At 51.4% G+C, this 13,864-nt stretch overlaps 2 protein-coding genes across 2 annotated transcripts; one reads left to right on the top strand and one right to left on the bottom strand.

Moving 5' to 3' along the window:
* Positions 1-1,617: 1,617 nt before the first annotated feature.
* On the bottom strand, positions 1,618-2,559 carry LOC311216153 (olfactory receptor 14A16-like; the record flags this gene model as incomplete). Its single annotated transcript, XM_084297699.1, has 1 exon — positions 1,618-2,559. One exon carries the CDS (start codon positions 2,557-2,559, stop codon positions 1,618-1,620), a length of 942 nt encoding a protein of 313 aa, XP_084153825.1.
* Positions 2,560-9,564: 7,005 nt separating this feature from the next.
* Positions 9,565-10,506, top strand: LOC311216154 (olfactory receptor 14C36-like; the record flags this gene model as incomplete). Its single annotated transcript, XM_084297700.1, has 1 exon — positions 9,565-10,506. The coding sequence occupies one exon, from the start codon at positions 9,565-9,567 to the stop codon at positions 10,504-10,506; it is 942 nt and encodes a 313-aa protein (XP_084153826.1).
* Positions 10,507-13,864: the final 3,358 nt, after the last annotated feature.

Consider the following 13,864-nt stretch of genomic DNA (forward strand, 5'->3'; position numbering starts at 1 on the left):
GAAAACTGAAAGCAGCCGTGGAGGATGACTTTAGGCAAAAGCTGAAATCTTTTGATTTTGACATGACAACCAGAGGTGCTGCTCTGCAGAGCGAGGGGGCTGTGCCTGGGGCACGGGGGCACTCTGTAGGGCTGTGCTGGGCAGGCTGGGAGGCAGACCCAGCTCATGGGGTCACTGCCATTCCCCAGGGCTGCAAGGAATCATTCGCCAGGCTCCTTTGCTGGGGCTTATGTGTGCCAAGGGGATGCTGAGCTCTCCTCTGCCTGCTCACACCAGACTGAGCACTTGAGCTCTGCTCAGTCCACCTCAGACATAACATGGTGCTAGGCAGTAAATATTGGGGTCATCTTTCCAAGACAAGGTAGCAGTTTCTCAGAGACTGACAGCACAGCAATCTGCTTGTGAGAACTGATGAGTTACTAAATATTCCTCATGTTTGGGGTTGCAATTCCTCTTTCTTTATTTTTTCTTTTCCTTTCCCTTCCTTATGTGTCTATCTTTCTGTGAGTTTTTATGTCCTTTCACTTCTCTCTCTAGATGTGTTTCCTCCTCTCCCTCTAGAGGGGGAGGAAGCAGGCAGCTCACGCATGTGTAGTTTCTGGTTGAGTAGAGAAACAAGGAGGCTGGCTATGGTGCAGCTGCAGGAGCCCTGCTCTCTTGCCTGGGAGATCCCCAGCACACAGTGCCTGTGCCCCGCAGAGCCAGCCCCGCTCCCCAGGCCAGCACAAGAGGCCTGGCCCAGCCACAGAGCAGCTCCACATTCCTCTCCAGGATGCCATTTGCCATCAGACCCAGTAACTGCAGGATATGCCAAGGCCATGCCACTTATCACTGTTTGTTGGGCCATGTGCTACCAAGAAGTCAGATCCCAGTCCAGCCCTTTGTCCTTCAGCTATCACTATGGGACTGATCCATCCTGAAGCCCAGAAAAACAAGAAGCCTGTCCAGGGAGGAGCTCCTTGGGTGTATTTCTGACAACTGCTTTAGAAGAGGCATACAGAGATGTGGAGGAGATGCCACTCTAGGGACATCAGGAAAGTCACCAAGGTGCATGAGATCTGATGGCTAACCCACGTACAAGAGCACAAGAGAACAATGTGGAAGCCAAAAGAGAGTAGCAGTGAAAAGGCCACGTCCTGATGCTGGCCATGGACATGGCTCCAGGGAAGCAGCAGCCCTGACCCGAAGGCAGCAGAGAGGCAGAGCCCAGCGGGCAGTGAGGGGCAGCCCCGAGGGCCACTGGGGCTGCTCCTCCATGTAGCAGCTGGGCTTTTGGCCGTGAACCCCTCCTGTGTGTTGGGGCTGCTCCCCCAGCTCCAGAGTACATGGGAAGAGATGGCAGCTGAGACCAGTGAATTTATGCTTTATTGTCTATACCTACAGAGGATGCCTAGTTCAATAGGTTGATTAGAAGATGTACTCAAAGTAAAAAATTACTAAATAAATTCAACTAATATCAGAAGTCATGAAAATAATAAAAAGAAAAGAAAAATGATATGAAAATCTGTCATGTTCGTTTCTCAAATACAATAGTAATCCTGACAGTATTATTATTAATGTTTATAATATGATAATAATACTAAGGATAAAAATAATATGATAAAAATCACAATAATATTAACAATATTGATGTTTAATAAGCACATACAAAAACAGTTTCCTCACTGCATCCTTGAGCTCCTGGTTCCTCATGCTGTAAATGAGAGGGTTCACTGCTGGAGGCAACACTGAGTACAGAAGTGACACCAGTAGATCCAGGGATGGGGAAGAGATTGAGTTGGGCTTCAGGTAGGCAAAAATGCCAGTGCTGACCATCAGGGAGACCACGGCAAGGTGAGGGAGGCACGTGGAAAAGGCTTTGTGCCGGCCCTGTTCAAAGGGCATCCTCAGCACTGCCCTGAAGATCTGCACGTAGGACAGCACAATGAAAGCAAAACAACCAAATGCTAAAAATGCGCTAAAGACCAGAAGACCAGCTTCCCTGAGGTAGGCATCTGAGCAGGAGAGCTTGAGGATCTGGGGGATTTCACAGAAGAACTGATCCACAGCATTGCCTTGGCAGAGGGGCACTGAAAATGTGTTGGCTGTGTGTAGGACAGCATTTAGAAAGCCACTGCCCCAGGCAGCTGCTGCCATCTGGGCACAAGCTCTGCTGCCCACGAGGCTCCCGTAGTGCAGGGGCTTGCAGATGGCAACGTAGCGGTCATAGGCCATGACAGTGAGAAGGAAATACTCCGATGACATCAACAAGACAAAGAGAAAAACCTGTGCAGCACATCCTTGATAGGAGATGTCCCTGTTGTCCCAGAGGGCATTGGCCATGGCTTTGGGCAGAGTGGTGGAGATGCAGCCCAGGTCGAGGAGGGCGAGGTTGAGGAGGAAGAAGTACATGGGGGTGTGGAGGCGGTGGTCGTAGGCTATGGCGCTGAGGATGAGGCCGTTGCCCAGGAGGGCAGCCAGGTAGATGCCCAGGAAGAGCGCGAAGTGCAGGAGCTGCAGCTCGCGCGTGTCTGCGAATGCCAGCAGGAGGAACTCGCTCACAGAGCTGATGTTGGGCATTTGCTGGCATTGGACACAGTTGTCTGTTGAAGAAAAAAGACAGAACAAAGTTAGAGGAGGCTTCTCTGAGGAAAACCTATTGCAAGTGTTGGAGCACTCCCCTGCCTGAGCCTCTCTTTGCAGGATAACCTTTCCACAGCTCTCTTGCTTGAGCTTGCAGAGGAGTCCATGCTGCTGTTTATCAGGGGGAAGCAGGAATATGGGGTAAACTCTCGTTCAGTCCACTGATCAGGTCACTGGAATTTACAGTGCTGTTTCAAACAATGCATCCCAATGCAGAACAGGGATTCAGATGCCACTGCTGAACACTCTCTTTCTCAGATGCCCTGTGTCAGCCCTCTGTAAGCTGCAGGACCACAACACTTAGGTGTTTCCCTGAGATGGAACTGAAGAAAGCTGAGAGCAAAGAAGCTGCAGTCCAAGTGCAGCTGGACAGGAATCTCACCTTGTCTGTGCGTTGTGAGCAACTTCTCAGCTCTTCCCTCCTAGCAAGAGGTGTAGAGGTCATTGCACTTATTGCACCTCATTGCAGCTGCCCACAGACAGCCACCCAGAAGCATGGACATGGCCTTAGCAAGGAGATGTCTTCTCCTTGGGGCACCTGGATAACACAAAGATGCCACAAGACAGCTGCATCCTGCTGGAGAGCAGCCTGCAGCCCAGGAGGATGCCCCACAGACAGAGCTGGATATCTGAAAGCTGGAGTGTCCCATATCCCAGCTGCAGCACTGCAGAGTCTGGAGGAGGCTTGGCCACTCTGCTCATTGCTGTCCAGGGGAACCTGCTTTAGGGCACTCCAAGGAGCTTCTGCCAGGCTTCCTCACCTCGCAGGGCAACCCAGCAGGGCTCCCAAAGCCTACTGCATTGCCCACTGCCCTCCCAGAAACAAGACCCAGCAGGAGACCCTTCCAGGACCTGCAGCTGCATGGCCCTGCAGCCAGACACTTACCTTGTCAAGGGCTGTGCGGGACTCTCCTGCAGGCAGCTCTCAGAATCCTCTCACTGCCAACTGCCTTCAGCCCCTCTCTCCTTTTCTCCTCTCCGTGTCTGCCTCTGTGTCTCTTTCCTGCTGCGCTGTGCAGAGGAGCTGCTCCTGGGCACAGCTGTCTCTCTGCACCAGGGCCCTCTTGCCACGAGCTCTCTCTGTCCCACGAGCCCGGCCCAGCTCAGCAGCACAGCACCAGCCCAAGGCACTGCAATCACCCTTCTGGGGGCTTTGCTGATGAGCCCAGGAACCTCAGGCACTCAGAGACAATTGAAGACAGCTCTCCAGAAGTGCAAGTCAGAGGCAAGTTTCCTGCAGTGTCCCCCTGAGGGCCAGCACTGACACAGCCTCCCGTGGAGCTCGTTAGAGCAGAACCCTGGAGGCAGTGAGGACAAGGAGACAAAGGCAATGTGAAGGTGACACTGAAATGTACATAAAGTGGATTTGTTTCACTAAGTACCAGGGTACAGACAATAATGAATGATTTAAAATTTGAAAATACAGAAAAGGAAGATAAAATAGTAATTAACGTTAACAATAACAATGGCAATAGCAATAACAATAACAATAATAATACGTACAAGCCAAGTGATGCACCATGCAATTGCTGAGAAGCCCCTCACCGATGCTCAACCTATCCCTGAGCATTGGCCCCACTGACCCTGGCCAGCCGGCATCGGGATCTCTTGTGCATGTCCCTTGACCTTAATTTCTTTTCGTGCAAAATCAGCTCTCAGAGGAATTTGGTGTATTTTCTTCCCTTTCTCAAATACTCCCTCTGCTGTGTCACCCTACCCAGTAATGCCATCGATGTCGTGCAGGTGCTCAGGAGCTTCCTCCTCTTCCAGGGCAGTCTGAATCATGCTGCTGGCATGGCAGCACTCAGCATTGCGGGACTTCATTCAGGCCACGATAGGCCTCTGTTAGTGCACTCGGTTGGTGCTATACTGACTCAGGTGCACGGCTGTGGTAGGGATTGGCACCAGCTGTCCTTCAGCCCTCATCAACCCCACAACAGAAGGGTCCTGTGAGAGACCAAGGCAAGGCAGACAACAGTATAATGTCCTCTGTCTCCAAGGCAGCTATGCCAAAAGCCCACCGGTACCCTTTTGGGTCCCTGAAATATCTATCCTCTCCTGAAGCAGTCTCTTCCAAGGATGCACAGAGTCTCTGGGCCAGTGCTAATGGGGTGCTTTTGCCACTCCTTCCCACTTAGACACACTTCAGCCTCCAGTACAGTTCAGAGTTGGGATCCCCCTGTCACTGCAGACATACAAATGGGTTCGACCCTCTGTAGCTTGATGGCATTAGGGTTCACTGTGCACTGGTGCCCACTAGCTCCTGTACTTCTGTGGGTCTGATGTGCAAGGCCATCAAATCCCCACAGTCCAATAAACCCGACTGTCCCCTTCCTCCCCCTGGCTGGAGGCACAGCCCCTCTAGTCCTGCTCATAGTATTCAGTACTGTGTCTGGAGGACAGCCCGCTGGAAATTGGAGCAGCAGTTCTCTAAGAACCCCTTTTAGTGATTGTTTTTCCTTGCCACTCACATACCCATGCCTCTAGGCTGGAGGTAGATTTTCCATCCCACTTTCTCATGTCCTCTCCATGGTCACACAGGTAAAACCACAGGGTGGCACATGGTGTGTACCCACCATATCTCCTTTCCTGCCCTCTAATTCCAGGGAGGGGTGCTGTTTCTCCCAGCACCAGAGCAGCATAGGAATAGGGATCGCGTGATTACTGATGCTCTTATGACTTCTTTCTCTTCGTCCTCCTACTCATATGATGGCCCAGCTTTTCTGAAGCCTGCCTCGTCTTCTGACTAACTGACTTTCACATCCATTGTTTTTTCTTGCATAGAGGAGCAAGTGATACAGACAGAGCTTGGTTTTCTGGCTCAGACACAGGGCCCAGAAAAAGAGCTGGAGTTGCTGCAGGGCATTTTGCAGATGATGTAGTGGCTGCAGGGTATGTCAGAGGGGTTGGAGTGACTGCAGGGCTTTTCACAGAGGCTGGAGTTGCATTGATTGTGGCTCTGTAAGCACAGGCCAAGACCTGGCACACTGCAGTGGCATGTGTCTCTTTGGAAATGCCAGGGTGATAACACCTCCTTTTCAAGCATTTAACCATTTTTTTAGGATTCTGCATTTGCTCGGGGTGAAGTTCCAAAGTTCTGGAGGTGCCGACTGCTGTAGGTGCCTGCCCAGATCCTCCCTCACTCCCTGCCACTCCAAACTCTCCTGCCACCAGACAGAAATCTGAATGGTATTCTTAAGTAGTCCTGAAACACATTCAGGAGACATAACAATAGGAGCGTGCTGGTTTGACCATCCCAAGGATATTCCAAACTTTGAAGAGTCAGTGTAAGTAGCCTGGAGGAGAAGGGTGAGGTGAAAGAGAAAGGGAGAGTGAACAAGTGGGGAAAAGTGTCCTCCCCTTGTCTCCCCATGGCTTGGTTTCCTGAGGAGAAAAGGTCCAGAGTGTAGTTCTTAACAGTTTCTGAGAGATGGCTCCCAAGGTATATTGGCAATGGCAATGCTGAGTACAAGTACCAGATTAGTCTCATGACCAGGATTTTTATCATATCATAAGCCAGTGTTACACAACACATCAAAAGAATAAACTTGACGCAGCCATCAGAAAAGGTAAACAGCATGACAGGGGAGACATACAGTAAGTAATGTGCTATGCAACACAATTCTGAAATTTAGCACAACAGATCTGAGCTTAAAAGAAAAAGAGAGAAAGAGAGAGAAAGGAAGGAAGGAAGGAAGGAAGGAAGGAAGGAAGGAAGGAAGGAAGGAAGGAAGGAAGGAAGGAAGGAAGGAAGGAAGGAAGGAAGGAAGGAAGGAAGGAAATCAACTTTGTGATCATCATCTGTTAAAATCAACTAATGCTTATAATAGCTTTCTTTTAACATGCTGTGGTCAGATCTGCCATTTGCTCAAAATTTATGCTCCATGTTGGGCACCAAAAGAGTGTGGTTTGACCTGGGAGGCAGCACAGCACAGCACCACACAGCCATTCCCTCACACACACACCCTGCTACACCCCGAGCAGATACAGGAGAGAATGAGGAGGTGAAAAAAGATAAAATACTTAAATAAATAATTAAATACATCTTGGATTGAGATAAAGACAGTTTAATAGGACAGAAAGGGAAGAGAAATAATATGAGCAATGATGATGACGATCATGATGGTGATTGCGTGTCCCACAGTAGTGGTACTCCCTACCCTGGCCAGCCACCCCATATTGATTGTTCAGCATGACGTTGTGTGGTCTGGAATATCCCTTTGGCTTCTTGAGGTCAGCTGTCCTGCTTCTGTTCCCACCAGCTTCGCATTCACCCCCAGCCCTCCACTGCTGGGCAACAACTAAGCCATCAGTGTGTAATCAGCATTCTTCTCATGCTGAATCCAAAACACAGCATCATACCAGCTCCTAGGAGGAAAATTACCTCGATCCTAGGCAGCTCCAGGACACCCACAGACTAAGGGCATGATATCCCTCTGCATATATCAACAGAGAAAAGGTGCTAGTGATTAATTGGAAAGTACTGGAGCAGAGCATGATGCAGATGGTATGGAATATGGGGTGGATATTGTCCATGTGTCGGCTGGGATAGACTTAATTTCCTTCCTATTAGATGATACAGTGCAGTGTTTTGTAAGTAACAGCATGCAAGAGAAGGAAGAACAGAAAAAGTGGAATCTGGCAGCCTTCTATCCCACACCCTTCAGTGGTTCTGTGCTGTAATTCCATACAACTAGTTACTCGTGTATTATCCAAACTGTCCTGCAAACTCCTGCTGCCATTGCTTTGTGAGAGACAGCACAATCACAGTGAGCCGTCTGCCTGCAGACATTAACAGCTGACAGAATGGAGCATCTGTCCAGGGGAACCTTAAGAAACTGCAGGAATTTGCCTACAGATACCTCCTGACATTTACAAGGAGAAGAGCCCAGTACTGCACCAGAAGAAGAGGAACCCCACACATCAGGGCAGACTGGGACCCTGCTGAGTGAGCAGTGCCCAGGAGGGGGGCCTGGACACCATGAGGGATGCCATACGAGCAGTGGTGTCTGCTCACCAGGAACCAGGCCAGCTTCCTAGAGAACTGCCTTATGAAAAGCATGGCCACCAAGAAGATCTGAGTTGTCAGACTCAGTTCATATTCAGTGAGACAACCCCCCCAAAATTGTATACAGGTACAGGGAAAGAGGTACAGGTCTGGGATTCCCTAGTGCAGCCAGGTGTGGAGAGGATCAAGTGCTGTGGCAAGGCTCAAAGTCCAAAAAGAACCCAGGTCTTTGTGTCCATGGCTATGGCTGTTGTCTCTGCCACTGAGGCCTTTGAGGAGACAGCTGATTGTTAAAGCACCAGGGCTTCATTGCCTCCTCGCCCCCACCCATGAACCAGGCAGGGGTTGTACCATTCTCCTGCACTTGGCAATGCACATCCCCATCTCCTACTGCCCCACAAAGAGCCCTGAGCAACCTGTCAAGGGAAAGGATCTCCCTTCCTGTGTGCCATGCGACAAGACCTGGCCCTTGTGCTTGGTGACACACATCCAGTTTTCCTACACATCAGTGTCACCTTCACATTGCCTTTGTCTCCTTGTCCTCACAGCCTCCAGGGTTCTGCTCTAACGAGCTCCAAGGGAGGCTGTGTCAGTGCTGGCCCTCAGGGGGACACTGCAGGAAACTTGCCTCTGACTTGGACTTCTGGAGAGATGTCTTCAATTGTCTCTGAGTGCCTGAGGTTCGTGGGCTCATCAGCAAAGCCCCCAGAGGGGTGATTCCAGTGTCTTGGGCTGGTGCTGTGCTGCTGAGCTGGGCCGGGCTCGTGGGACAGAGAAAACACATTTCAGAAAGTCCCATGAAGCAGAGAGACAGCTGTGCCCAGGAACAGCTCCTCTGCACAGCGCAGTAGGGCTGGGGGCTCTGACCACAGCTGGCACGGGAAGAGAAGAGAAGGAGAGAGGGCTTGGAGGCAGCTGGGAGTGGGAGGATGCTGAGAGCTGCCTGCAGGAGAAACCTGCACAGCCCTTGACAAGGTGAGTGTCTGGCTGCAGGGCCATGCAGCTGCAGGTCCTGGAAGGGTCTCCTGCTGGGTCTTGTTTCTGGGAGGGCAGTGGGTAATGCAGTAGGCTTTGAGAGTCCTGTTGGGTTGCAGTGAGAGTTGAGGAAGTCTGGCAGAAGCCCCTTGCAGTGCCCTATGCCAAGTGCCCCTGGACAGCTATGGGTAGAGTGGCCAAGCCTCCTCCAGACACTGCAGGTGTGCAGCTGTGATGTTGTGACATCCCTTCTTGTGGATATCCATCTCTCTATGAGGTGTACTCCTGGGCTGAAGGCTGTTCTCCAGAAGAATGCAGCTCTCTCGAGGCATCCTTGTGTTATCCAGGTGCCCCAAGGAGAAGACACCTCCACGCTAAGGCCCTGTCCATACATCTGGATGGCTGTCTCTTGGCAGCTGGAGTAAGGCAAAGAGGGAAGAGCTGAGGTTCTTCTCAGTCCTCCAGAGACAAGGTGAGGTTTCCATCCAGCTGCACTTGAAGTGGGCTTCTCTGCTCTCAGCTGACTCCAGATTCTTCTCATGGAAAGACCTGAGTGGGATGATCCTCAGAGAGGGGAGATACAAGGCAGTTGAAAACAAGGCTAGTGGGCAGCTGCCTGTTGAACTCTGCACTCAGATGAGTTGTTTCCAACAACAACAGAAAGCTCATGGATTTGACAAATGGTCTGAAGTTGAGTTTTCATTGTGTTCCTGCTTCCCTCCTGCTGCACAGCAGGAAGGACTCCTCTGGAGCCACAGCAGCCCCTTCTACCAGTGCCACTCTCAGCCAGCACAAGCCACAGTTCAAGCAAGACAGCGGCAGAAAGGTTCTCCTGCAAAGAGAGAGAGGCTCAGTCTGGTTTTGTGCTTTAAGGCTTGCAATAGGTTTTACTTAGGTAAGCGTCATCTAAAATTTGTCTGCCTTCTCCTCTTCAACAGACAACAGTCCAGAGTCAGCAAATGCCCAACGTCAGCTCTGTGATTGAGTTCCTCCTGCTGGCATTCGCAGACACGCGTGAGCTGCAGCTCCTGCACTTCGCGCTCTTCCTGGGCATCTACCTGGCTGCCCTCCTGGGCAACGGCCTCATCCTCAGCGCCGTAGCCTGTGACCACTGCCTCCACACCCCCATGTACTTCTTCCTGCTCAACCTCGCCCTCCTGGACCTGGGCTGCATCTCCACCACTCTGCCCAAAGCCATGGCCAATGCCCTCTGGGACACCAGGGCCATCTCCTACCAAGGCTGTGCTGCACAGGTCTTTCTCTTTCTCTTCTTCATATCAGCAGAATATTATAACCTTACTATCATGGCCTACGATCGCTACGTTGCCATCTGCAAGCCCCTGCACTACGGGAGCCTCCTGGGCAGCAGAGCTTGTGCCCAGATGGCAGCAGCTGCCTGGGGCAGTGGCTTTCTCAATGCTGTCCTGCACACGGCCACTACATTTTCCCTGCCCCTCTGCCATGGCAATGCTGTGGACCAGTTCTTCTGTGAAATCCCCCAGATCCTCAAGCTCTCCTGCTCAGATTCCTATCTCAGGGAAGTTTGGGTAATTCTGTTTAGCATTTTGTTAGCATTTGGTTGTTTTGTTTTCATTTTGCTGTCCTATGTGCAGATCTTCAGGGCTGTGCTGAGGATGCCCTCTGAGCAGGGCCGGCACAAAGCCTTTTCCACATGCCTCCCTCACCTGGCCGTGGTCTCCCTTATGGTCAGCACTGCCATGTTTGCCTACCTGAAGCCCCCCTCCATCTCCTCTCCATCCCTGGACCTGGTGGTCACAGTTCTGTACACCATGGTTCCTCCAGTAGCGAACCCCCTCATCTACAGCTTGAGGAACCAGGAACTAAGGGATTCCGTCAGGACTCTACTTGAATACACACATCTACAGCAAATTCACCTATAATACTATGCCTAATATTAGAAATCCAGGTTTTTCTAAGAAAGAAAGTGACATGGTATCTTCTATTATTAAATGTTTAATTTAATTAAACATTTCTATTTCTTCTATTATTAAATGTTCTATTATTATTTTCTCTCATTATTTCACTTTTGTTTAAATAATATTTTTTCTAGCACCCTAGAAGTCAATTATTTTCCTATGGTAGATGGCTTCCTGTATAGATAAACCCAAAAAGAAAGCCATCAGAAATTCCTCGGTGTCAGTCTCTTCCCATCTTCTCTGGAGCTCGGGGAGCAGCCCCAGCACACAGGAGGAGCTCAGGGCCAAGAGCCCAGCTGACACATGCAGGAGCAACCCTGGTGGCCCTCGGGGCTGCCCCTCCCTGCCCGCTGGGCTCTGCCTCTCTGCTGCCTTCGGGTCGGGGCTGCTGCTACCCTGGAGCCATGGCCATGGCCAGCAGCAGAACGTGGCCTTGTCACTGTTGCTCTCTTTTGGTCTCCACATTGTGCTTCTTTTTTTTTCTTGGTAAGCCCTCAGATCTCATGTACTTTGGTGACAGTCCTGTTGTCTCTGCAGTGGCATCCCTGTGGCCGCAGGCAGCAGCAGGCACTGTGCAGCCCTGGGTCACAGCTGGCCTCCCTGCTAGCACCACAGTACCAAGAAGGTCTTGCTCAGGGCAAACCCAGAAGCCTGGACACCTCTTCCAAATGTGCTATCAGGAACACAGCCAAGGGGTTGCTCCCTGCTCTTCTGTTTTCTGGGGTTCTTCATGGAGTAAAGGACACAGAATGAAAGTCTCAGGGTGGTCTGTGAGCGACCAAGCGCAGGACTAAGCACTCCCGTTGGGGCAGCACTTGCCTAAGGAGATGACAACTGGTCTTGGACTCATCTGCATGGGACTGCACCCTGCAGTAGGGTTGATGGCCAATGCCAACCTTTGAGAGGAATCTGGAGCTTCCAGGAGACGTCAAGGGATCTCCAGGGACAGGGTGCTCAGTGGGTAGTGATTAGAACCTCATAAAATGACTGTGCAAGGTCGTTTCAGGTAACAAACAAGGTGAATCTGAGGAGTGCATGGGCAGCTCAGACTGCTCAGACTGGGTCAGCTGTCACAGCAGGTTCCCCTCCCAGCCTCTTGCCCACCTGCAGCTAACTAACTCCCAGGGTAGAGTGAGAAGCAGAGAAGGCCTTGATGCTGTGCCAGCACTGCTCAGGAACAGCGACTACAGCCATGGGTGACCAACACTGCTCTGGTCACATATCAAAAACACAGCACCACACGGCCTGATCTGCAGAGAGAAATGCCGTCCCAGCCAGTCTTTGTCCCCACAATGGATGAGAAGCTCTGCAAGGAGCCAGGAAAGTGGTAATAAGCAGTAGGACAATTGAGGAAGCCCAAAGGCCCTTCTGAAGGGTCACTGAGTGCCACCTGAGAGGCAGTGCTGGGCAGTGGGGAGGGCCAGGAGAAAGACTTGTGAGAAGGCTGTGAGAAACAGAGACACTCAGGGCTTTAGCAGATCCTTAAAGTCCTGCCTGAGTCCCCAAATGGAAAGCAATCAATGTCTGTGGGTTGACGAGAAGGAAGTGGTGAGTCCCGGGTGGGGGGCAGGGCTGAAGGGCCCTGCGTGAAGCTAGAATGATGGAGAAGTGTCCACCTTGCATGTGTGCCTCAGCCTGGGAGCAGGGGCCTGCCCATGGTGCAGGATGGCTGGGCTGTGCTCAGCCATGCCTCAGGAGATGACCTTGCTCTCTTCCTCCCCACCACTCCCCACACGGGGCAGGCCCTCAGGAAACACCCCTGAGCCTGGAGATGCACCAACCTGCTGCGCTGAGGTGCCACTACTGCAGGGGAAGAAGGGAGGCTTGGAGAGACACATGAGGCCTGCGGGCAAGAGTGGTGTGGCCTGGGGAAGTGAGTGCCTGCGAAAAGTTACCCTGGAGCCATAGGAGCCATTCTGGAAAGGAAACTTGATGGCAGGAACCACGCTTTTCTGGCACTGCAGAGCTGCTGGGCACATTGTGCAGGGTGCTCTGATGGACTTTTGTGTCCTTTTCCATCGTGTCTTAAGTGGCGTTTTTCTCAGGAATAGAGTAGCCAACAGAGCACTGACAGATAGACTAAGATCATGAAAGGCATCATAAGCATGCCCCTAAAAAGATAACTGATATGGGGAAATCAGGAGAAGCCTGGCCAGGAGAAATGTGAGACTGAGAGGAGGGAATAGGGGCTTGGCCAGCCAAAATTAAGGATTTTGTAGAGGTAAGAGGGTTCAGGTTATGCTGATGCAGATGTAACTGTGACTTAAAATAGTCATACAAGTCTATTCCCCAGCTTCAACCTGTAAACTTCTTTCCTAAACCTAAATGCTACTCAGCCCCCTGACAGGAATCCACTACTCTAATGAGTGACCTCAACGTATCCCTAGAAGACAAAACTCAGCCCATAGCCGCTTCCCCTAGCTCTTATTCTCTTAATCACTCTGATCTCTGCCCTTAATTGTAGCATTAAAATGGTCTATTTAACACTAGAAAACTGCTTAAGAGACCTAAACCAAACCCTAACTCCGAATAAATGTGAGGGGCCATGGACCTGATCAGCTTGTGGGCCACAAGGAGGAGATGGGTGGGAATGCTGTGATGAGCTCAGCTCTGCCTCAGGATCTCCTGCCCCAGCAGGAGCAATGTGACTGTGGCAGGGACTGTGAGGTCACTTCTGTCTCTGCACTTGATAGGGCAGCAGCAGGAACGTGTCACGCAACAGGACTGTGAGGTCACTTGTGTCTGTAGGTGGCAGGTCAGCCTTGACTTCTCCCTGGGATCTGCACTTTTGGGCTGACATCTGGCAGTGGCCCTGCTAGGCCAGCAGAAGGCACCTGCTTGGCATGCTGACTGGGGGATCCCCTCTGCCTCCAGACCCAGGAGGACCCAGGCAGAAAGAAGGCCCCAACATGGGTTGTCCTGTCCCTTCTGCTTGAGTCCATGAGTGGGCAGCAGCAGGCACAAGGCTTGGCTGTGTCTAGCCAAGAAGCTGCAAGGCCAGCAGCAGGCCCCTGGCTTGGAAGCTGCTGCTGAGGTGACTTGTGTCTGGTTGGCTGAGAGGCCGCAAGGAGCCTACTGGGTTGGGATGCCTACTTCAGGAGTGGTTTCCACCCTGATGGAGCTTTCTTTGGCAGTAGGAAAGAGCAGAAGAAAAAACTTCTACACAGTGCACCTTGGAAGTTAAACATTGGCCACAAGGAGGAAGAAATGTCCCTCAAAGGGTTGTGCTGTGGTGCCAGAGGTCACCCTCTGATCAGACCATGGCTTTGTCTTTCAAGGAACATCTGGTGAGGTCTGACTAGACATGGGTGAAAGCAAGGGA

The sequence above is a fragment of the Netta rufina genome, assembly GCF_964035555.1.
Source record: "Netta rufina genome assembly, chromosome: 18".
In the NCBI taxonomy this organism is placed as follows: Eukaryota; Metazoa; Chordata; class Aves; order Anseriformes; family Anatidae; genus Netta; species Netta rufina.